This window comes from Mixophyes fleayi, chromosome 9 (genome assembly GCF_038048845.1).
Source record: "Mixophyes fleayi isolate aMixFle1 chromosome 9, aMixFle1.hap1, whole genome shotgun sequence".
Lineage (NCBI taxonomy): Eukaryota > Metazoa > Chordata > Amphibia > Anura > Limnodynastidae > Mixophyes > Mixophyes fleayi.
In genome coordinates, this window is record NC_134410.1 from 123890806 (window position 1) to 123914317 (window position 23512).

Here is a 23512-nt window from a genome sequence, read left to right on the forward strand (position 1 = left end):
TTATACACATACGGTCACCTACACCGAAAACCACTCTCTCCTTGGAGTTACCGATATCTAACTTGTAACAATAAGGACGGAACTGTGGAATAATCAGGGTCAGCGTTTGGGGCGAGTTCAGCTCGGTAGCGCCCTCTGTCTGCCAGTAATGTATAGAAATATTACAATGATGGATCTGATCTATCCAAATAAATATGTTATAATTCATATATGACTGATATACCACACTCTAATCCCCTAAGCCTGGATTCTGAGTGACTAAATTATGACCCCCTTAAGGGGGTCTTTGGGTGTCCGTTACTCAGGTCTGTATAATTAATGGAAGAGGAAGTTTGTTTCTAGGGGTAATTTCGGAATTCCAAAGCAACAGACACAGTGATTTGCATTGTAAGCCCCCCCCCCCCGAAAGAATTTGGATATAACCTATAGTCATTCAGTCAGATTTTCCTTTTGCCCTATACGTTTTGCCCATCCTGAGTGACCAGTTTTGTAGAACAGGATGTTCCATTTGTTAACAGAGGTTTACAAGATCGGTTAACTTACCTCCCTTCCATAAAACGTCGCTCCGGAAATAACTTGCGCAAAACTATTCACCGACGAGAACTAAACTACGACATCTTCACGATATATTCTCAGACATCGCAATAATCCGACGTAACGATTCAACCCAGAAGATTTATAGATAAAGGGTCACTAAACTTAAAAAACGTGAGTTGTTTTATGTGGAAGATTTATTAGTAGCAGAAATATGCAGTCAGGACGGGGAGTAAATGAAATGCAGACGTGAGCTGCCTATTGCTACATATTTATTAGAGATCCACCTCAGCAACGATCTCAAATTAATTTCCGAGAGGGTTTTTGAGTTCTAGAAGAACAATAAACAGATATAAGTTTGTTTTATGTACCCTTAAAGGGGATTCCACCTTCAGATTACTTTAACTGGCTTCCTACAACTTTGCTATATTTCTGGATTCCTACTGTGCTCTTTATCCATATCTATATATAATCAGGCACGGTTGATGATTTGATGCAAAGCTCTCTTCCAAGGCATAACGTACGGAGGAGAAGTGCCGTCTTCCAGGCCAATAACGTAAGCCCTGCTGGAGAAAGCAGTAATACCCTTGTATGGAGTCTTGCCGAGATATAACAGCAGTTATTATATATTATAGGACTCCGATCAGATCGCCCGGGTGTACCTCTCCGAAACCCTACCCCCTCAATGTACAGTCAGGTAATTACGGACTGTGGGGAATTTGTTACCAAGAAGGGAATTGGAGTTTACGGTTCCTCTAAACGGTTATATGCAAGATTTGCGGCCTACAATGAATAAACCAAGACTTTTATTTATGGCCAATGCAAAATCGTGACATTTAGGACATGTAACACATCTAAGGAATGTATATCATTGCTGTTCCTTGACCATGGGAATCCACAAGGTAAAGACGCCTAATACTGGGTCTGGGAAGAGTCGTTAACGGCTATTTTGCAGGAAAGCACCCTGCATGTTAAGTTTAGCGGCCCTTAAATCTTATATTGGATTCACAGCGCTGACTTTGTAATATTATAACAGCCAGGTATCCTTCAAACCAGCCCGCCTCACAACTACTTAGATGTGGTCAGTGACATACGACCATTCTCTATCGTTGTTAGACGTAAGAGTTCAGTTGTTCACAACATTCAGCGCCGCTCTTTCAAAAGTGCCTTGTGACTTTGAAATGGACGCGCCCTTTAAGCGAAGGAAGCCATTTTGTAGGCAGATTTGTTGATTTGCTAAGGGCTAGTGATCTAACACAGGCGGTTATTCTCCAGAGGATTGATCCCGCCCACAAAATGGCTCCCACCGCTAGTTTCCATGACCGGTCTGCTTTAAACTATGAATCCAAGAAGAAATGAAAAGCAGAGCTTCACTTTTTACTGTGATTCAGCGCAGTTACTGTGGTAATGACAACGCGTTTCGCCCACAGTAGTGTTTCTCTGGCGTGTCAGGATCCAGACCTAGGCTCCCGATAAATCCAGCTTTCTAGGAAAGTTTTTTACACACCATTAAAAACCCAATAATGAACGGCGCCCATTGAGACGAAAGGATAGACTGGGGGACACATTTAAAAGAACTGATTTTCAACTACATAGAAAAGGTGGTGTTGCCCATAGCAACCAATCAGTGGCTTTCATTTCCTAATGTGAACTAGAGAAAAGGAACCCCATTGGTTAATACCTGTGCAATAAAACAGTTATTGTGCACATCAGTCAACATTTTTAGTATTATATATATATATGTACGGTATATATATTACATATAATTTCATTACATGCTACAAGACATAATGGGCCTGAGCCATTAAGGAGGGTAAGGCAAGAAAAGGAGTGAATGTTCTCTTGGACAAACCATGTTACAATGCAAGGGGTGCAAATTAGTTTATTATCTTGCACATAAGTTAAAATACCACCTATTTTATTCTCTGGCCACAGAAATATTTGATAGCTTAATTTTCAAACTGAAATTTAAATTTATTCTACGACATTCCCTGTCCCAGCTATAAATTTGCCCCCCACATTTTAAACTTACCTCCCCCCTCCAATGCAACATGGTTTTGCCCAGGTGCAAAGTTACTCCTTTTTTTTTAATGCTTTGCTCTCCTTAATGACTCAGGCCCAATATGTGCTAGAAGCCCTAGCAGCCAATCAGGAATTAGCTTCATGACCTGCAGCAACCAATCACATATTAGCTTGTAGCAGTCTACTTCTCACAGACTAAAGAAAAAAACAAGAGTCTGGTCGGTCGCTACGGTTACAGTGCGAGATAACCAACCTCTATACGTTATATAGATAAATAATCCCAGTGTCTGGATTTCATGGTGTAGTTTTAAAATTAAAAAAAATGAAATATTGAAGTCCCAAAAAGTAAAATTAGCGCATTAAAAGGTGAGGACATTTTATATCCTAATGACGTACAATTTAGTTGTGACAAAGTCATACTTACTGCCCTGTGAGGCTCCCTCTACTGACGCCGCTTCGTTGTCTGCAAGATAAAGAGATAAAACAAGTGCATCTATTAACGGGTAACGACGAAAATACCGTATGTAAGATCACCAAGCATTTCCCCTACAGTCACCGAGAGGAGCACCACTAAGCAATCTAAAGAGGGGAATGACGGAGGGTAATTTAGGATATTTTGTTACGGTGGTCCCAAGGGGCAATAATTACAGGGGGGGGGGGTGCAAATACTGCCAGATCTGTTTGGGGACGGGGTAAATGGACGATTCATGGGGGAGAAATTTTGCTTTGGCACAAAATAATAGTTTAAAAACCTGGGATTCGTAAAGCACTAAGCTCCATCGTCAATATTGAAACTAGTGCTGCTTTCACCATGTCGCTAACATTAACATACGTTGCCCAATATGTGGATTGTGTCAATTAGTGATGTACAGTAACTTTTGTTATATATGTCGTATTCTTTATCATGCAAAAAAGGGTAAATTTCACTTATTCTTTAAAGGCTTTCGCTAATAAAAATAAAAAAAAATTCAATATCAACATTTTATTCCATCGGATGTCATCTTTGCGCTATGTGGCACAAAGGATTCTGGGATCGCCCTCTCTATCGTGTTATAACGCACAATGTCAGCCTATTGATTTAATGCCCGTGGAGCTTCTGTCGGCGGTTGAGTGAGAACGTATCAGCAGGAGGCCTCAATCAGTCCAAGATACATATGTCCGTCTATTATTACCAAGACATGCCAGATGTAACATCACGGAGAGAGAGAAACTAGGATACGATTAGTCGTAGCAAGGGAATGTCATATTATATGTGGGGAGAGGATTATTTATATATAAGACACGATGGTGATATGGGCAGCATGGTGGCTCAGTGGTTATCACTTCTGCCTCACAGCGCTGGGGTCATGAGTTCAATTCCCGACCATGGCCTTATCTGTGTGGAGTTTGTATGTTCTCCCCGTGTTTGCGTGGGTTTCCTCCGGGTGTGCTCCGGTTTCCTCCCACACTCCAAAAACATACTGGTAGGTTAATTGGCTGCTATCAAAATTGCCCTTAGTCTCTCTCTGTGTGTGTATGTTAGGGAATTTAGGTTGTAAGCACCTATGGGGCAGTAACTGATGTGAGTGAGTTCTCTGTACAGCGCTGCGGAATTAGTGGCGCTATATAAATAACTGATGATGATCTTCCTGCATAAATTATATGTATAATGAAGGCGTTCTGACGTTTCATCTCGCGGGTCATTGGGAAACTTGTCTATTATAAGGAATTAGTGTCAATTTTTTTTAAGGATATTTGAAGTCACCTCGGCTTGCACGTTTACAAAACTCCTCTGTGAATTCCGATATATCAATATAATTTACAGCAGGGGAGTGTGTAATATACACGCACATATATATATATCGCGTGAGATAGACGTGAACTTCAATATGGTCGGAAACTACACTCACGAAGCGCTTACAAAGATGCTAAGAGGACGGGTTTCGTCAGACACCACAAAGCGTTAATGTTTAACCTGTATATTAGTTGGGTTTGATGATAATAATTTTGATGTACAGATGTCCATTAATAATCTACAAAAAAAAAAAAAACACATATAAACGGTCTCTGTTATCCTGATGAATTCTGGCCTGTATCTGCCGCTCTAAATTACAATATCTCTCCAACCCATTAGTTTTCAAAGGCTGTTATCTCGTTATTGGGAGATAGGATTTAATTACACTTTTTAATCACTCCCTCTCTCCAAAAGAAAATTATGAAAAACCACGATGTCCAATATTGTTTGAGGGACAGTAGATTGTATTTACGGAACAGGCAAATTAGTCTTCGCTCTGTTCAGGGCTACAAAGACATTTTGTATTTTTAACATTAATTTTATATAAAAAATGGACCTAGCAGCATGCTGGGACTTGTAGTTATACAGCGGCTGGGGAGACACAAGGCTGCCTGACTCTGCTATAGTCGCCAATGACAGTCTGGAGGGTAGATGGACGTCCTACGTAGGATATAACTGATCTAAGATTAACGTGTAAGAGCCGAGTTAGTCTGTGGGTGGAAGCAGGACACTGAGACACAAACATAATCCAACACAGCGACACCTAATGATTATTACACAAACCAGGAGGAGCACGAAAAACTATTTACTGAAGGAGGCCGGGATTTATTCTGAAAACTATATAGAGTTTGTTAAATCAGTACTCCGGATGTATTCTTCAAAGGTTGATATATTAAACATTATAGACATAGTGGTGATAATTAATTTTACCTAAGCCAGAGCGCGCTCCCTGCTCCATCCTTTGGAAAAATCATTGTGTGTCAGGATCTCTAAATTCGGTCTAATGTTCATCATTTTAACAGTAGGGAGGGAGGTGTACAGGGAGCTGTAGGCAACTAAGTGAATGCATGGCTTACAGCCTCCTAGGTAACAGATATAAATGTACTAATATTGGTGATTCACACACAGGCAGGGTGTTTAATAGTGTGTGTGAGAGAATGAGTGAGTGAGAAAGAGAGAGTGAGAGAGAGAAAGCGAAAGAGAGAGAAAGCGAGAGGTGAGAGAGAGAAAGAGAGAGAGAGAGAGAAAGGGAGAGTGAGAGAGAGAAAGCGAGAGGGGGGAGAGAGAAAGAGAGAGAAAGAAAGAGAGTGAGAGAGAGAAAAGCGAGAGGGGGGAGAGAGAAAGCGAGAGGGGGAGAGAGAAAGAGAGAGGGGGAGAGAGAAAGCAAGAGGGGGAGAGAGAAAGCGAGAGGGGGTAAGAGGAAAAGCGAGAGGGGGTAGAGAAAGCGAGAGTGAGAGGAGAAAGCGAGAGGGGAGAGAGAGAAAGAGAGAGAGAGAGAAAGCGAGAGGGGGGAGAGAGAAAGAGAGAGGAGAGAGAGAAAGAGAGAGGGGGAGAGAGAAAGAGAGAGAGAGAAAGAGAGTGAGAGAGAGAAAGCGAGAGGGGGAGAGAGAAAGAGAGAGAGAGAGAGAAAGAGAAAGAGAGAGGGGGGAGAGAGAAAGCGAGAGGGGCAGAGAGAAAGCAAGAGGGGGAGAGAGAAAGCGAGAGGGGGGAGAGAGAAAGCGAGAGTGAGAGAGAGAGAAGCGAGGAGGGGGAGAGAGAAAGAGAGAGAGAGAGAGAAAGCGAGAAAGAGAGAGAGAAAGAGAGAGAGAGAGAGAAAGAGAGAGGGGGGAGAGAGAAAACGAGAGGGGGAGAGAGAAAACGAGAGGGGGGAGAGAGAAAGCGAGAGGGAGAGAGAGAGAAAGCGAAAGGGGGGAGAGAGAAAGCAAGAGTGAGAGAGAGAAAACGAGAGGGGGAGAGAGAAAGAGAGAGAGAGAAAGCGAGAAAGAGAGAGAGAAGAGAGATGAGAGAGAGGGGAGAGAGAGAAAGCGAGAGGGGGGAGAGAGAAAGCGAGAGGGGGGAGAGAGAAAGCGAGAGGGGGAGAGAGAGAAAGCGAGAGGGGGAGAGAGAGAAAGCAAGAGTGAGAGAGAGAAAACGAGAGGGGGAGAGAGAACGAGAGAGAGAGAGAAAGAGAGAGGGGGAGAGAGAAAGCGAAGAGGGGGGAGAGAGAAAGCGAGAGGGGAGGAGAGAGAAAGCGAGAGTGAGAGAGAGAAAGCGAGAGGGGGGAGAGAGAGAAAGCGAGAGTGGGGAGAGAGAAAGCGAGAGGGGGAGAGAGAAAGCGAGAGGGGGAGAGAGAAAGCAAGAGTGAGAGAGAGAAAACGAGAGGGGGAGAGAGAACGAGAAAGAGAGAGAGAAAGAGAGAGGGGGAGAGAGAAAGCGAGAGGGGGAGAGAGAAAGCGAGAGTGAGAGAGAGAAAGCGAGAGGGGGAGAGAGGAAAGCGAGAGGGGGAGAGAGAAGAAAGAGAGAGAGAGAGAAAGCGAGAGGGGGAGAGAGAAAGCGAGAAAGAGAGAGAGAGAGAGAGCGAAAGAGAGAGGGGGAGAGAGAAAGCGAGAGGGGGAGAGAGAAAGCGAGAAAGAGAGAGAGAGAGAGAAAGAGAGAGAGAGAGAAAGAGAGAGAGCACGGGAGAGAGAGGGTGGAGAGAGAAAGCGAGAGGGGGAGAGAGAAAGAGAGAGAGAGAGAGAAAGAGAGAGGGGGGAGAGAGAAAGCGAGAGGGGGAGAGAGAAAGCGAGAAAGAGAGAGAGAAAGAGAGAGGGGGAGAGAGAAAGCGAGAGGGGGAGAGAGAAAGCGAGAAAGAGAGAGAGAAAGAGAGAGAGAGAGAAAGAGAGAGAGAGAAAGCGAGAGAGAGAGCACGGGAGAGAAAGAGAGAGGGTGGAGAGAGAAAGCGAGAGGGGGAGAGAGAAAGCGAGAAAGAGAGAGAGAAAGAGAGAGAGAGAGCACGGGAGAGAAAGAGAGAGGGTGGAGAGAGAGAAAGGGAGAAAGAGAAAGAGAGATAGAATGAATGAGTGAATGAATGAGTGAATGAATGAATAAATGAATGTACATACACACACACTTTATGGAGTCTCTCTCACTGCCTGGTACATAGTTCTAGACCCATTAATGTAATAAGCCCCGATTACAAAGTATCGCCAACAAGCCATCAGATAATTACCTATGTGTGCTCGGACATGAGTCTGGAAACAGTTATAATATTTGTACTTCTTTCTACATATTCCACATTCATACGAACCTGAAAAAGAAATGTAAAAAAAACCAGAAGGAGACATTTGTGTAAGACAATCCTATAGTGATTCATTACAGCACAGAATGACGCATGCAGGACTACACGCTACAGATTAAACTGTTGTACATTAACAGCGGGTGCCCTAAATGCTCTTAGCATTTGGTACGAAAATATATTTTTTGGGGATGGAACTTGTCCTCACAGTCTAATTAAACTATTCGGGATAACCCAATTGGGGAGCAACAGACCGCTCACTTTTATTCAATAAAAACTGTAATAGAAAAATGGTAGCAAGAATCTGATTGGTTGCTGTGGACAACATACCTCACCTGGTGGGTAAAAGGGTATTAGTGGGGATATGAGCTGTATGATAGCATGGTCATGTCAAGTAAGGACCACCCCCCCCCCCCCCAAAAAATAAACTCCAAAAAACAAAACCTCATTCCCCCGTGCTAATTCCTTCAATAGTTGTATATAGAGACGTAAGCGGGATCTACGGTAGTTTAGGGCTGTTTAAACGTCTTGAGAGAATATTCGTGTTTAGCTAAACATCATTAACAAGCACGAATCAGCAAGCGGTCACAGTTTTTGCTTAGAAATAATAAACGCGTTGGTATTGGTTAAAACATGCTGAGCGTACATAGTGTTATACGTAGCGGTTGTAGATGAGACAGGATGTCGCTAAGTTTCTCAAGTCGTGAAAACTGGTCATTTGTTCTAAGAACACGACTCACGGATCTCAAAGTTGTTATGAGGCCGTTGGGTAGTGCCCATCCAGAAAGATGGGACTAATTTTGCACAGTCCCTTCTGTAAAAGTATATAACTATTCTTGGGGGTTTGTTTCAGCCTCCCCTTCGCCGGTTTTGTTATTTTTCAAACCTTCAGACCCACGGACGTCAGATTCGCCCCTGTCAGGTACAAACGTGCCGTACTGTGAGGGGGTTTGTGAAAAAGAATGGCAGGTAAATTTGCGAGAAGATATGGAGATTTATGGGAACAAAGCAAAAATAATGGCTATGCACACAAGCTTAGTTTGGAAAGCAGACTTACTAAGATCTATATAGAAGTTAGGACAATTCCTGCGACATGATTATCGTTATACAGTCAAGTGAATAACAAAAGGGAAAATAAGCGTTAGGGCATCTTAATAAATAAACATTCTACATATGATATGTCTACATCTCACAATTCAGTACAGTGTTGTATAAAGTGTGAGATGAACAGGGTCCTTTATCAGAATATCTCATTGCAACTAATGGTTGGACCCTTACTCACGATTATGCATGTACAAACACTCTATTCCCCAGGTTAGATGAATATTATACTCTTATTTATGAGTGAGTTAGTGGTTACACGTTTAGAGAACATATGTGACATGTATGAACATGGACAGAGTTGCTAATAGGCCCACCTGGCGACGAGGTGCTGATTCTTGGCGGGATGCTCCGCGGGCGACTGCTGCAGCTCCACGATGGCTCCCTACTCATGGTTGCTGCTTGTGTGTCCGGAGAGTCTACCCCTGGTGGAGTGAACAGACACCGTCCGTGAGTCAGAGCATTCCAAAGGTCATTCTAGCGAGCCTGTCACCTAACAGCGGAGGCGGCCCTTTTATTGTAGCCTAGCGATGCCCTGGAATACCACATAGAAAGGCTGCACACGGGTTCGGCTCACACAAAATGGAGGCCTCCGCTGCGTGTAGAGGACAGGTCTAACTTTAAGGCGTACTCGTCAACTACGCACAATGGAAACAGCCATTAGTGGAATTAACCAGCATTACTATGAATTCAGTCTTTGGGTTAGATTTACTAAACTGCGGGTTTGAAAAATTGGAGATGTTGCCTATAGCAACCAATCAGATTCTAGCTGTCATTTATTTAGTACATTCTACAAAATGACAGCTAGAATCTGATTGGTTGCTATAGGCAACATCTCCACTTTTTCAAACCAGCAGTTTAGTAAATATGCTCCTTTGTGTCTCATCAATATCATTATTTCCTGGCGGACTCATAACCCGCATACAGGTTCAGCGTATACAATAGCCGCCTGCGTTGTGTCGGTGCCAAGAGCGCTTTAACAGAAGTCTTGGTTACACTATGGGACTGGCGCCATTGGTTACAATGAACACGTAACATCACCAACAACGACAGCCATTTAAAAAGAAACTTGATGAGAAGTGTTTAAAAAGGAAAATACTAAAAAATTGGATTTAATATGCAAGTTAGTGGAAAATCCCTTTAAATCACAACAGCCAACAAGCAATATTTACAAGAGCACCTTATCTAGTGGATATGGTGGCTCAGTGGTTAGCACTTCTGCCCCACATCACTGAGGTCATGAGTTTGATTCCCGACCATGGCCTTATCTGTGTGGAGTTTGTATGTTCTCCCCGTGTTTGCGTGGGTTTCCTCCGGGTGCTCCGCTTTACTCCCACACTCCAAAAACATACTGGTAGGTTAATTGGCTGCAATCAAAATAGACCTAGTCTGTGTGTCTATATTAGGGAATTTAGACTGTAAGCTACAATGGTGCAGGGACTGATGTGAGCAAATTCTCTGTACAGCGCTGCGGAATTAGTGGCGCTATATAAATAGCTGATGATGATGGATATTTCTGAGCCCTCGGTGTGCACTCAAATGCAGGACAATCTACGCTGTCTATGAAGAAAAACGATCTGCGCCTGTTGACCCTCTAATTGGAGTGTAAGTAAAAATGTAATAAACTGACTAAACCATTGCTCCAGCACACTCATACTAACCTAGTTACTCCACACAACATGACTGAGCGCAGACTCAAGTTGTAATTACCCCTCCGGACTCTGAACACTCAGCTTCCAGCTGACCAAATGTTGGTGTAACACAAGTTAGAGAGGAGACTGCAGACCCCCCAAATTCTGACTCCAGATGAGTAATAAAAAGTCCTTCTACTTACACTCTGATGGGGGTGGGGGGGGCTGACTGCCCTGCACTAAAAAAGTGCTGGAGGTTAATTAGCACGATTAGAAAGCCTGGAGTAACAGCAACATTGCCAAACCAGTTTTCTCAGTATAAAGACTTTGAGACCCCAACACCCCTGCCCGTTATAAGAAAAAGCAAAACAAATTAATGTCACATACACCATTTTTAACTACGGTTTAAGTAAAAAATTAATCTCCAAAACACTCATTCATCATAAAGGAAAAAAATAATTCTATGTTTATATTCTATGCGGAGAGGAGACGCACTTTGATGTGCAAAGTGTTTTGCAGCGTCCCCCCAGTGCACTTAGTAAATGACCACCGCGCTCTTTAAAACTGCAAACAAGGCGATGTCTAGACAACAGTGTACTACAGACTGATGCAACCAACTTTCCTGTTCTTTCTTCAAACCTACAGTGCAGACGACCATCATTTTTTAAAAAAGACAAAAAAAAACAACAACTACTAGAATCCTGCTAAATCTGTCTCTCTCCTTCCCATTTTCAAACAATGTCAATGGCATTGGGGAGGAGCTGTCCACAAAACCAGGAGGAAGGAGGCAGACACCGCTATAGGCCACTTAAAAATTCAATACAGCAAAGGCGACTTTTAGCAGCAAACGCAACTCTCTGAACTATGACAAAGTTATCATATAGTGTCTTTTGAATTATGCACGTCCAAACGTCAGCCAGTAGTATATCCACAACGCTACAAAACCCCATTCCCCAGGAGCATCGTAAAAAGCCCTTGGCTTCATAGTAACCTTTAAAGGGGCTTCTCCTTTACAAAATCCCTCCACAATGCCGCTAGACCACCAACATCATGCCGCTCCTTCCCCGCCAACAACTGTTCTGTACCATAATAATCGCCAGCGCTGCAACGTATTGACGGATACCGTGGAGGGCAGCCAAGTAAAAACGGATGTACTCGCCTTCCTCGCTCCTGCCTAAATCCGCTGCCAATCCGGTGCCTAGAGATGTTGGAGCAAAGTTCGGATTCTCTACCAGGGGCTACGGGCAACTCCTGCATAACCACCCCGTCATCCGTAAACCATGACAAACGCAGCGCGGCAGGGGGGAGACTGGATATGGCAACAGGATAGAGGAAGAGGAGTACATATATTTGTGTAAGTTTGATGTCCCTATACACCAAACAGTCAAATATGGCTTTTGTTATCCTCAGTAGTTTCTATATCTAGTTACAGCCGCACTAAAGAGCTCTCGCCTGCATGCTGAATCCCTGTGTGTAGGGAACCGGTGCACTTCAAATATAACGTCCTGCAATTAGGATTCTCTACTAAGCTGGTTACACGAGCTACAATAGGGCCAATGTCAGACGAATGGCCAGGTATTGCAGCGGAAAAATTGACCGTGATACTAAATAATAGCCTGATCGGAAACTATGGGATCAAAGACTGCATCGGAGGCTCGGCCGGGCAACTGAAAGGCCGGATCTCGCTTAATTCGGCCGCTGATCGTGATGTTGGCGCTGAGCGGCCGGATCAGTCCTCGAGTGGTCAACTTTACAGTTTTTAGGACGTCAAAAGACAGAAAAAAAAAAAAGCACAACCCAAAAAGGTAAAACAGACCCCAAGAGTAAGCTCCAAAGATGTGACCACAATCTTGGCACAGAAGAAGTCCTAGGTGGCCCAACGTCTCCACTCACCGATATTCTGTTGGTTGCGGTTGTCCCCGACTATCACGCAGATTTCGGCAGGCACTTCCTCCGCTCCATCTTTCGTCTTCCCCTTGGCGGATTCTTTGGCGTTCTCCTCCCACGTCACGGCCTGCCTGTCCGCCTGGGGGCATTCTGTTTTTACCGTCACATCTTGTGTAGTCATTGTCCGAGTCTTTGGGATGAAGTAAGTGGGCGTCCCAGTCTGGGAGCTGTCGCCTGTACCGCACTCTCCCTAGGAAATAAAACGGTGGCTTGGGATTAGCGTCACATAAGAGATTATAGTAAAGGATAACATTAGGGGGTCAATTTATAAATGGCCTTTAGTCAAAAACGGTGCTCACAATGTTTTTTTTTTAGAGAAACCCCTTAACATAATTTAGCTCACTAGTGTCCAAACGCTTTTTTAAGTGCACCTTTCACCAAACACAGGGAAGGCAGCCATTTTGTATTTTTATAAACCGCATACATGAAACGTGCCTAAATATTCACAAACGTCATTTTTAAAGGCGCTGTCTACCACAGAGACCCCCAGTTCACCAAGTACTCCTCATCTTAGAACCAATGGGAAGGGGCAAACATTTTAGTTTTTAAACATGAGTTAAACTATACTAGTCATACTGAAGGTCTCGTTTGGTTCCTTGTCCAATCAGGGCCTGGATACCATTCACAGCCCCCGCCAAGAACCAGCCTCCGCTGATGAAATGCTTCGCTGAGGGGGAGTGACAAGGGAGGATCAAGATGGATTCCTCCGCCAAAGATTTGTAACACAGATGATCACAATATATTTTGGAGTCTAGTACCTATATATAAACCCCTAGACAAATAACCAGTTTCTGTAATGTTATACAAGCTCCGCACAATAAACTCTCTTTCAGACCAATTAATAAACAATTTCCAAAAGCCGCAGGGTTCTTCGCAGTAAGAGCTGTTAAGCTGTGAACTCACTAACCAGGAATTCAGTACCAAACACAATCAGCAGTATCGGTATACAGGGTCAACCAGTAAATCTTACGAGTGCCCATTGTACAGTGGCAATATATATATATATATATATATATATAAATAAATAAAATCACCAAGGGTAGGCCCTCACAAATATTCCAGTATATCTTGTGTGTCACGTTCGTAGGATTCCAAAAAGATCCATGCAACAATGATCGGAATTCTCAGAACTCCCAAAAGTAGTCTCACAAAGTCAGTTTAATTAATAACTCTGAGATACCATCTTTAGCAAGATAAACCATGAACAGTCTCTCCGTCTCTTTTTATATATATATATATATATATATATATATATATATATATATATATGGGAAAAATTATTCAATATGCTAAATTGTGAATATATAGGCAAATTACTTTTAAAACCAAATCGCAATGAGGTCAATATGCGCAGTCGGACAATAATTACCAGAGTTTACCGACTTGGAAGTGCGGTTTCCTGTGACCAATTAGATTACCTAGGTAATAGCCACAAATATTTTGCAAATATAATACAGATGTATCAAAAACCACAAGTATCCAACAACAACAATCATATTGTTTAGAGATATAGGATTAAATCGTTTTATAAATATCAAATTGTAGCAAATACCTATATAAATATTGCTCAATACGCATAATAATAAGATTTCCGTCCGTATTAAAACAAGAATCCACTATCGCAAGATGGATAATCCACATATAGCCACAAACAGGCCACAAATACAGTATGTACTTAAGAGCACCAATATATACCAAAAAATCCATATAAAATCAGATCTTCTAAATGACATAAAATACTTATAAAAATCTATATGACCTCCCATAAGAGAGTAATATAAAAATTGTACAATACTATGGCACAAATTGCAGACACGGGCACTCGGGTCCCAGATCTTTCCAGCCAAAGTGAATTACTTCATAAAACCAGCGCACATTTTACCACATATCATTTATTGGGGCCTGCACCATTGCTAGTTATAGCCAGTATTACATTTTTACCTCAGTGAATGACAGTTTTCACTCATGTGACCCATGGTTTACACCTAGGCGTCCATCTTACAAAGCCGAACCAGCCAATTAGGAGAATGCAGCCTAATAATTCAATTAGCTCGTGAAAATTGGGCTTAAAAGTACCCTCAGGTCACTGCTGCTTCCTCCGATATATCTGCGCGGCCTCACAAAATGGCCGCCTCAGCAACGGCTGCAATTTATTAAGTGCAGAGAAGGTTCTTAAAAAAAAATTACAGCAATATCTATAGCTGAATATTTATAGAAAATAAACCCTACCAATAAGAAGACTGTAAGCTCTACGGCAAGGACATTTTCCTGCTGTCCGCTAATGGCTAGTTTTGCTGTGACTTGCAATTTGTATACAATATGTGCTGTGTTTATTGCATGACACAATATGGACATAAAAATGCATATTATCTGGCTACATATGGATATATTTACATATATAATTATTTCAAGGTGACAATATAACCTTAGTGGCTATACAAAATGTATATATAAAGCTACTGAGGTCATATTTGCTGCAGCAAAACAATCAATATTCTGTATATTATGCAATATTCAGACCTCTTTCCTGCTGCACAGCCGGAGATTTCTGGTGGAAAATTTCAGAGAGCTAGGAGGAATTTTCCACTTGATGTATATTTCTGTCGATTTAATTTTTTTTCCCCATTCCTATAAATTACTGCATATCACAGGCAAACGAAAAAAAAAAACAAAACACAAAAAACAAAACCGTTTTGACTCCACCATCAAGCAGCAGGAAAATTTGTATGAAATATTTTGCATTAAAAAAAAAAAGTTGTTATGAAAATATTGTGCAAAGAAAAAATAAAAAATCTGCAAAGAATATATTAGGCTGAGAATTTTCTAGAACGGCCAGGGGCTATTTTAATCCTGTGGTAGTGAGCCGTTCACTGCAGAAGAAAAAAAAAAAAAAAAAAAAAAATGTAGGACAGGGTCTGAAATGCATTAATTTCAGACAAGCGTTTCCAGACATGAAATTTATTTTAAATATTTTAAGCATTAAGGAGTGCTGAAATTAGTCCCATTACATTTTCTGTGTATTTTTTTTTCTTTTTCCACCTTTCTTATTTGTCTTCGCATCCAATACATTCCGTATGAAAAACAAATAAGACTATTTTTAAGAAAAATAAATATTACAATGCCAGAGGTTGCATAAGTGTGCACACCCTTTCATAATGGGGCTGTATCTGGATTCCGGGTTAACCAATCACATTAAAAAAAAAAATCAATTAAAGGTAATTAGCATACACTGGCCAGCAATAAAAGTGATCCCACTGTTCCTGTAGGATTTTCTTGGTGGCATCTTCCCTACAATATGGGTGTGTAGACTTTTTATAACTATCCTATATCGAAACTAAGGGTGTGTAGACTTTTTATAACTATCCTATATCGAAACTAAGGGGGTGTAGACTTTTTATAACTATCCTATATCGAAACTAAGGGTGTGTAGACTTTTTATAACTATTGTATATCGAAACAAGGGTGTGTAGACTTTTTATAACTATTGTATATCGAAACAAGGGTGTGTAGACTTTTTATAACTATCCTATATCGAAACTAAGGGTGTGTAGACTTTTTATAACTATTGTATATCGAAACAAGGGTGTGTAGACTTTTTATAACTATTGTATATATCGAAACAAGGGTGTGTAGACTTTTTATAACTATTGTATATGAAAACAAGGGTGTGTAGACTTTTTATAACTATTGTATATCGAAACAAGGGTGTGTAGACTTTTTATAACTATTGTATATCGAAACAAGGGTGTGTAGACTTTTTATAACTATCCTATATCAAAACAAGGGTGTGTAGACTTTTTATAACTATTCTATATCGAAACAAGTAACTTTCCTCCCAAGTCAAGGCTAATACCAATTATTTTGAGCTTCTAATATAGAATTCTCCCATAACAAAAATCCTTGCAATAGAACCAACCGCTCCCCCGACCAGACTCCTTTAATTTAAGTTAAAGATACTGGTAGGTACCTGTAACAGTCGAAGCTACTTTAAGGGCCAGATTTACTAAGCTGCGGGTTTGAAAAAGTGGGGATGTTGCCTATAGCAACCAATCAGATTCTAGCTGTCATTTTGTAGAAGGTACTAAATAAATGACAGCTAGAATCTGATTGGTTGCTATAGGCAACATCCCACTTTTTCAAACCCACCGCTTAGTAAATCTAGCCCTAAAATTACTTTTTACAGAAATACCATCACCAAGCGACTGACTCCATGCTACTACCTACAAAAGGACACCCCATGCATACATCACCAAGCCAAACTCAGAACAGTGGCAGACGTAAATCAAAGGGGCTAAAAAAAAAAAAACTATTTAAAGTTGAATTTGCAATTGTTTTAAAAAATATATATTTTACAGAGACGATGGCAAGTTTTTAGAAGTGATCTTAAAAAGCTATCGCGCATTAAGATTTGCCAAAATAATCATTATTTTGTATCTTGCGTACACAAACATTTTTAACGGGACAAATGAAATAAGAAAAATTGCATTTTTTTAAAGAAGTTTTTTATTTTAACATTCTTTTGCCTATACACGCTTTCCCGTAAAGAGTTAATAGCTACAATTTCAAAGATACTTTTCTTAAAAATTATTATTTTGCAGAAACACTCTGAAAACCAAATTGAACACCATAAAAATAAATTAAAATACAAAAGATGGTGGCTAAATTCACAATGTTTTGGTCAGCGACACACAAGTGGCAGGTTTCATTTTGTGTGTCAAGGCTTATCTGTATCTTACTCGTTCTACCTATTAAACTCATAAACACACCAAGTTCTATTAAGTCACAAACAACTTCATTTATAGATTTTTGTGATTAAAACAAGGTTACAATTATTGACCTAAAATTTCAGCAATGTAGTTTGCATTATGACAACCTATCAACATCTGACTTCGATACCAGGAATAGCCCCAAAACTGGATTTCTTTGCCAATTTACCTCAGAACATGTGAATATTTTGGGGTAACCAAAACCCACATTATTTTTGGGAACTCTATACCCGTTTCCCCACACTTCCATTGCACTAAGGACAATTTAGCAGCCCCTCACATAAGATGGGGTAAAATAGCTTCACATTATCTCTCCAGACGGATACAGAGCCATCACTGAGGAACGTTCAGCTAGTTTCTCAGAGGCCATCCATGGCTCGTCCATTGACGGCTAAATTATAACAACGTTCTGATGATAATGTATTCAAACCTGAATGAAAAACTGGTTGAAAGGTTTCCTATTTTCTCCGCTCATTTTAATAATCCTAATTAATTTAAATTAGAACGTATTATTTCCAGAGCATGAATATTTATTAAAATCCTATGGCGCAAAGATGAGAAAGAGTGATCAGTCATCTAGCATGAAAGTCCAAAACCTCAACACAGCCCAGTTTTATGCTGATTATTAAACTAAGGTAAAATGTAAAACCATATTATATTATATTATATTATATATATATATATATATATATATACACACACACATTAGTGAGTACACACATGCGTACGCCGTTTGCCACAGTGAAGGCAGCCATTGTATTTATGAAAATGTGGCTGATCACTTCACTTGGAAGGAGTGCCATCATAATTCCTAGTAAATATCATTATTGGTAAATACAATGTCTGGAAGACTTTTGAATTTCAGGGAGTCCTCCCAGACTCCCACGAGAATAGGCCACTTTCAACGTTCCCGCCAAAAGTGGGCGGGGCCGCCACGACCCGATTCGCTGCAAATCGTGTCATCATATACCCTTTGCAAAGTGTGACATTGCAAATCGGGTGCTTGCCCATAAAGATGATAAAAATCGCTATTTTGTTAACAGGTCAATTGGCTAAATCACAGAATCTATCGAAAGGCAAATTGACCTATAAATCGCCAGTTTTACAAACCTCCAAATACTTAATAAAAAAAAAAATAGGCAGATATTGCAAAAATCACAGGTTTCTCAGTTTTCAGATTTACTAAACTGTTGTGGAAATCACTAAAAACAAAAAACAAAGCTTTTATGCTGGTATCCAGATTTTCCCATTCATTTTAATGGCCCATTCATTTCAGTTGGGTTACTGTCACGTGTGCTACATATAAAAGAAAAACTTCCAATCAATGCGTCCCTTTGATTGGGAATAATCGGGGAGAGTCTCTTTCCCCACAATCCTCAACCAGCTCTACAAAAAAGACATACTGGGGGGGAGCATAGGGACAACCACCCCTGGGCTGAAAAGTTTTGGATCTTTTCCCAAAGCCCTGGTCTAAAGGGCCACGGTAACAAACAAGAACAGGAGCCCAGGAGTGGCAAGAATTGGCCGGCGTGGGAAATAACTTGTAACCGGCTGTCCGCAAGGGGAAAAATTTGTTTTTCAATTTACGGTCTGTTCTATGAACCATTTTTAAAACAGTATTATAACTTCTTTGACTCTTTAAAGGTTTTATCCATTACCTCTATAGCATGGTGCTTTCTTCAAGACAAAGGGCGCGATTTATTTAGCTGCAAAGTGTCTCCAGGACATCCTTGTGACACTTCGTGGTGGAGATTTTGACAGAAATCTCTGCTCATTTTTCCTCGCACCCTGGAAAATGGGCGGAGATTTCCACCATAATTGACAGCAACGTGCGTGGCACAATGTCCACGCGCCACAACGCAGACAATTGAATCCCCCCATAAACAGCTATTTAGCGACAAGTATATAAAAAAAAAAAAAGCACAGAACTCCTCAAAAAAAAAAAAAAAATCATCTGTAGCAACAGCATCAATCTACAATGTCAATCGCCATTGAATCCTGTTAAGCTAAAGTCATTCTAGATATTGGTAACATACAACACGGAACGGAGCACGGGTTATGAAAACCGCAAGGGCCAAAAACCTCAGCGACAAAAACATTTTTTTCTAACGAAAACAATATTTGCACAGAAGTCAGTGAAAAGAGGTTACCTCTGACATTAAAAAACAATAATACAATAATAGAGATTTGCAAAATCGTAATGGGGTAAACTAGGTCACTAGAATAACAAAATCTGAAGGACAATTATTTTTTAAAAAAAATTATATATATATATATATATATATACACACACATATATATATATTAGTTTGGTCTCCAGTAATTGAGATTTTCAAATCAAACTGCCCAGCAAGACTAACTATTATATCCTCTTAGTAATTTGATCCAGTAGTTTTAATTTTTATTTTTAGCCATTTGTAAAATGTACTAAATAAATATAATTTTAAACGATATGCCTATAAGTTATCCTATAATTGTCTTACCTTTGCATTACTGTTAGAGAGGTTTAAATTCTACCAGTAAATTATGCAAACAAAGAGGAACCATTTTAGTCATATGAAAACCAGTGTAATACAAGTTATTATCTTTTGATTCCAATACCGTCAGCTAGACGATTCCTTACATGATTTACAAATACTAATGTTCAATGAGGGTCCATTTTCTCCCTATAGATTTTTTTATTTTATTTTTTTAAATATTAAATCACATTATCCGTTAATAGTTTCCCCCTCCTGATAATCGATATCTATTTTAATTTTTTTATCTTTGAAAAACTAAAAGGTTCATTTTAAAAAAAAAAATCTGCATTTTTAGATGTACAAGCAGAATAGCAGCATCACAAATTCCTGTCATGAAAGAACAGGTCGGTTACAATTTTTCTTCCTTGCCAAAGATTCAAAAGAAAAAAAAAAAAGAAAAAAAAATGATTACTAAATAAAAAAAACCTTTTTTTTAATTTAAATGCTAATGCACTGAATTAAATTTTAATAACAAGAGGAAATTGAAAAGCCGAGCAAGAATATTGGAAGTAAATCCAGGCAGAAACAGCAGAAATTAAAAATTCTAGTATGTGGGATGATGGCCGTTAAGCTATTTTATAGGATTACATTTTTTTCATTTTTGAAAGCAGAAAAAAAAAAAATCCGATCTTGCTGACTACAGAGTATTAAATCCACAGAGCTGTGATTTATTTTCCTCTCTTCCCAGGGGAACGGGCCTCTCTTTCATGTTGAAATATTTCATAAATTTCGAGACAGCATAAATTCTTAATTTAGAGTTATAGAGGTCAGATTTAATGTACTCATGAAATTCAGAAATATTAAAGGAATATCAAACATACTGCATATTTGTACTACGGGAAAAGAAAAAAAAAACCTTGATAAGATTTTCACAAGGCAGCTTTTTACAGGGAACAAATGCACAAAGAAAAATATGTGAAAATCTCATTTATAATGCCCCCAAATAATTATCCTATTTTTTTATTTTTTTTTTACATTTACTGCAGTGTGTGTGTTTGTGTATGCAGATAGCTCCACTAGTATATACTTCAACTCCATTATAATATATTATAGAAAGATAGGCGATAGATTGATAGGGTGAGTGCGAGAGCGAGGGGGGGGGGGGGGGTGGGAGACACACGGAGAAAAAATAGTTTCCTACTCTCCCAGAATGTCAAGCAGACTCCCGAATTTCGGGTGGTAATCTCGTATCCCCTTCTCCCTAATCCGGTGTTCTCTATGACATGACTACCCGCGATTCGCATCTTTTGGGTCCCACCCCTGTAGCGTGATGACAGCATTCTAACACGGGGGCATGGCCAAAATGACGTTATTGGTGCCCTTCACACACACGCGTCCACCCCTACTTTAAACAGTGTTTCAAGCAGTCAACCCCCCCATTCTTAAAATTTGTTTAATTGAACGCACAAAAGCACATACATACTTAAATTGTGAGACATCTGATGAAACCGCCCATATAAAGGCAGAGAAACGCGTGAGCAGACGCCAGCGTGAGCAGATGAACAAAACTATCTATTGGATTACCACTGTCCGTGGGAGAACTATTTGTCCGGATATTTTGCGATCTCCACAGATCCAGTTCAGCCTTTAGCAGAATTTCAAGGAGACATCTGTGTGAGCAATTTAAGGTTCAGCAATTAATCCATATTGCGGGAATAAGGACTATAAGCTGCATTTCGATCGGGACTGCGCACTTTGTCTTTTTGCACAAAAGGATCTATTGTGGCTTTATATTATAGAACCAATACAACTCCTAGCCTCATGAGGACTGCCTTAAGGAATATTATAGGGACTTTGTAGTTCAGATATTTGGAAATTCTAGTCACCTTATGCCTCTTGTATACAACAAGTGACGTTTGGCTTTGAAGGACACTCATTGTCTGAACTTTCTCCCCTTATTATGTGCAATATGTTTTTATTAAATTCTGCTAACAAAAATCTCTTTCATGTTTTAAATAAATTGCTTATTGTTTTATCAGCGCTCGTCTACATGTCTTGTTTTTTATATTGTAATAGAGGAATCATTATCCGAAAGGCGTGGGATTTAGGGATTTCCATAATTTGGAGCACCATGACTAAATTTAATTTTTAAATGACCCCAAGGCTTCCCGCGCACTGCCCTCCTCGTTAATCTCTTTAGCAGAGCTCCTCGCAGTAACTGTAGGTAGAAGAGTAACCTAGCGGCTAATTCTCTGTATATGGAAAAACACGACAAGCCAGTTAAGGTATAGGACAAGCCCCCAAGATTGCCAATACCGTCCTAGAGTAAATCCTAGTACATCAAAACTTTTTGTGTAGTGGAAAAGGTCTTGTGTCCAAACACACCCAAAAATCAGTCCTCTACACGGCTCTGTACTAGATTCCTGAGGTGCGAACAGAAATTAGCGAAGATTTCAGTCCAAACATTGCCATAGAGTCAGGCGGATAACAAGGCATTACTAAAACAGCTTCATTTTTGGAAGGAGGTCTATTGTCCATGTGTTTTAAGGACCATGTAAAGAACAGGGATAATTTTCCTTAGCTCTCCAGGACTCCGCCCACGAAGAGCCTGCTCCCTGTTCTTTGTGGTCACGCCTTCGAGGATCCTCTAACACACTCCTTTCTATCATACTTCCAGGAACACCTCACTCTCAACCCCATGGGCAAAAAAGGAGCAAAAACCAACGGCATTATTGTTTGAAAATTAAAGAGTAAACGTTCCACCGGTTTCTTAAGAAAATTATGTTATACATGAGCACAGCTGGTCAGTATTACAAGCACGAACATTCAGCTACAGGAATAACCAAGTGACTGCATTAATTGAACTACAATTAAAATAGAGGGTTGAGCATAAAATATATAAAAAAAAAATAACACTGCTTCATTTAAATAAATATATAAAAAAAAATAATGAAAAGTTGAACACAGAAAATTAGTAGTAAAAACATAGAGCTGAAATCTGAATATTTTCTCCCCGTGAAGATTTTTTGTCAAATGTGTATAAAAGTTCTTTGCTTTTTAAATAAGGAAATTTAAAATTATTACCACCCTCTGTTTTGAGAGCAGATCTCACAGTCAGGAGAATGATTGGAATTTAGGCTTTGAAAGCCTGAAGGTGCATTAGAAAGAACTCAAAACAAAAACAGTTACAATATCTGCATGGAAAGCTATGTGATCTGGGTGCCAATTACTCTGTCAGGTTTTTCATTTGTTAAATTCCTTTTAGCAGCAAATTCCTCAAAAGCGCAAGTGAAAATGTCAAAAAGTTCATCAGAGAACCAGAAACAGGCGGATCGCCCGAAACGGGTCTGGTTTCTGCAGCAAAAAATCTAATTTTTAACTGTTAAATTGAATATACTTGAATATACATACCATGAATTATATTTAGTACTTTGTTTTGTTTCCCCTATAGCTGGGAGGTGAGCGCATCTGATTTTAACTGCATTTTAATGGTGTTTAAAGCATATAGGTCAGTGTAGGACCTGAATATAATGATGCTGGGGATGCATGCTTAAATGTTTTGATCAAAATATGAACCAATATCTCATGTTTTCATTTTGCTAGACACACACAGATATGCAGTGTAAAGGATAAGCGCTGACAACTGTCTTTTTGTTTTGTATACATATATGGGCATTTATATTGCCACGCAGCTGGTACCATATACAATATGGGATATAACGAGTGCGGGCTTATTGCCAAGGAGCTGGTACCATATATAATGTGGGCTACACCGAGCGCACGCTTGTTTTTTCTCTGGTTTTGTTTCAAAATATTGCCTTATTGTCATAGCAGCTGTCCATCAAGCCTATTTAAGGCACATTTGGGTGTGGCTCACAAGCCAGCCCTTGCTAGATGTAAGCCCCTATACCTGGGAGGTGAGTGCATCTGATTTTTAAATGCATTTTAATGGTGTTTAAAACATATAGGTCAGTGTAGGACCTGCATATAATGACGCTGGGATGCAGGCTTAAATGCTTTGATCA

The 23512-nt window shown here is 40.1% G+C and overlaps 1 protein-coding gene across 6 annotated transcripts in view; it reads right to left on the minus strand.

Moving 5' to 3' along the window:
* ZNF618 (zinc finger protein 618) overlaps window positions 1-23512 on the minus strand; it is a 91014-nt gene that overhangs the window by 29931 nt on the left and 37571 nt on the right. For 4 of the 6 annotated variants that reach the window (XM_075185497.1, XM_075185499.1, XM_075185498.1 and 1 more), the window contains exons 2-5: window positions 12209-12452; window positions 9002-9109; window positions 7518-7595; window positions 2981-3019 (exon numbers count right to left, since the gene is read on the minus strand). In XM_075185497.1, the coding sequence (XP_075041598.1) occupies window positions 2981-3019; window positions 7518-7595; window positions 9002-9109; window positions 12209-12383 (400 nt within the window). In that variant the 5' untranslated portion in view covers window positions 12384-12452. Of the gene's footprint in view, window positions 1-2980; window positions 3020-7517; window positions 7596-9001; window positions 9110-12208; window positions 12453-20688; window positions 20816-23512 lie in introns of those variants that run through there. The other 2 variants (XM_075185496.1, XM_075185500.1) reach the window with 2 other exon arrangements.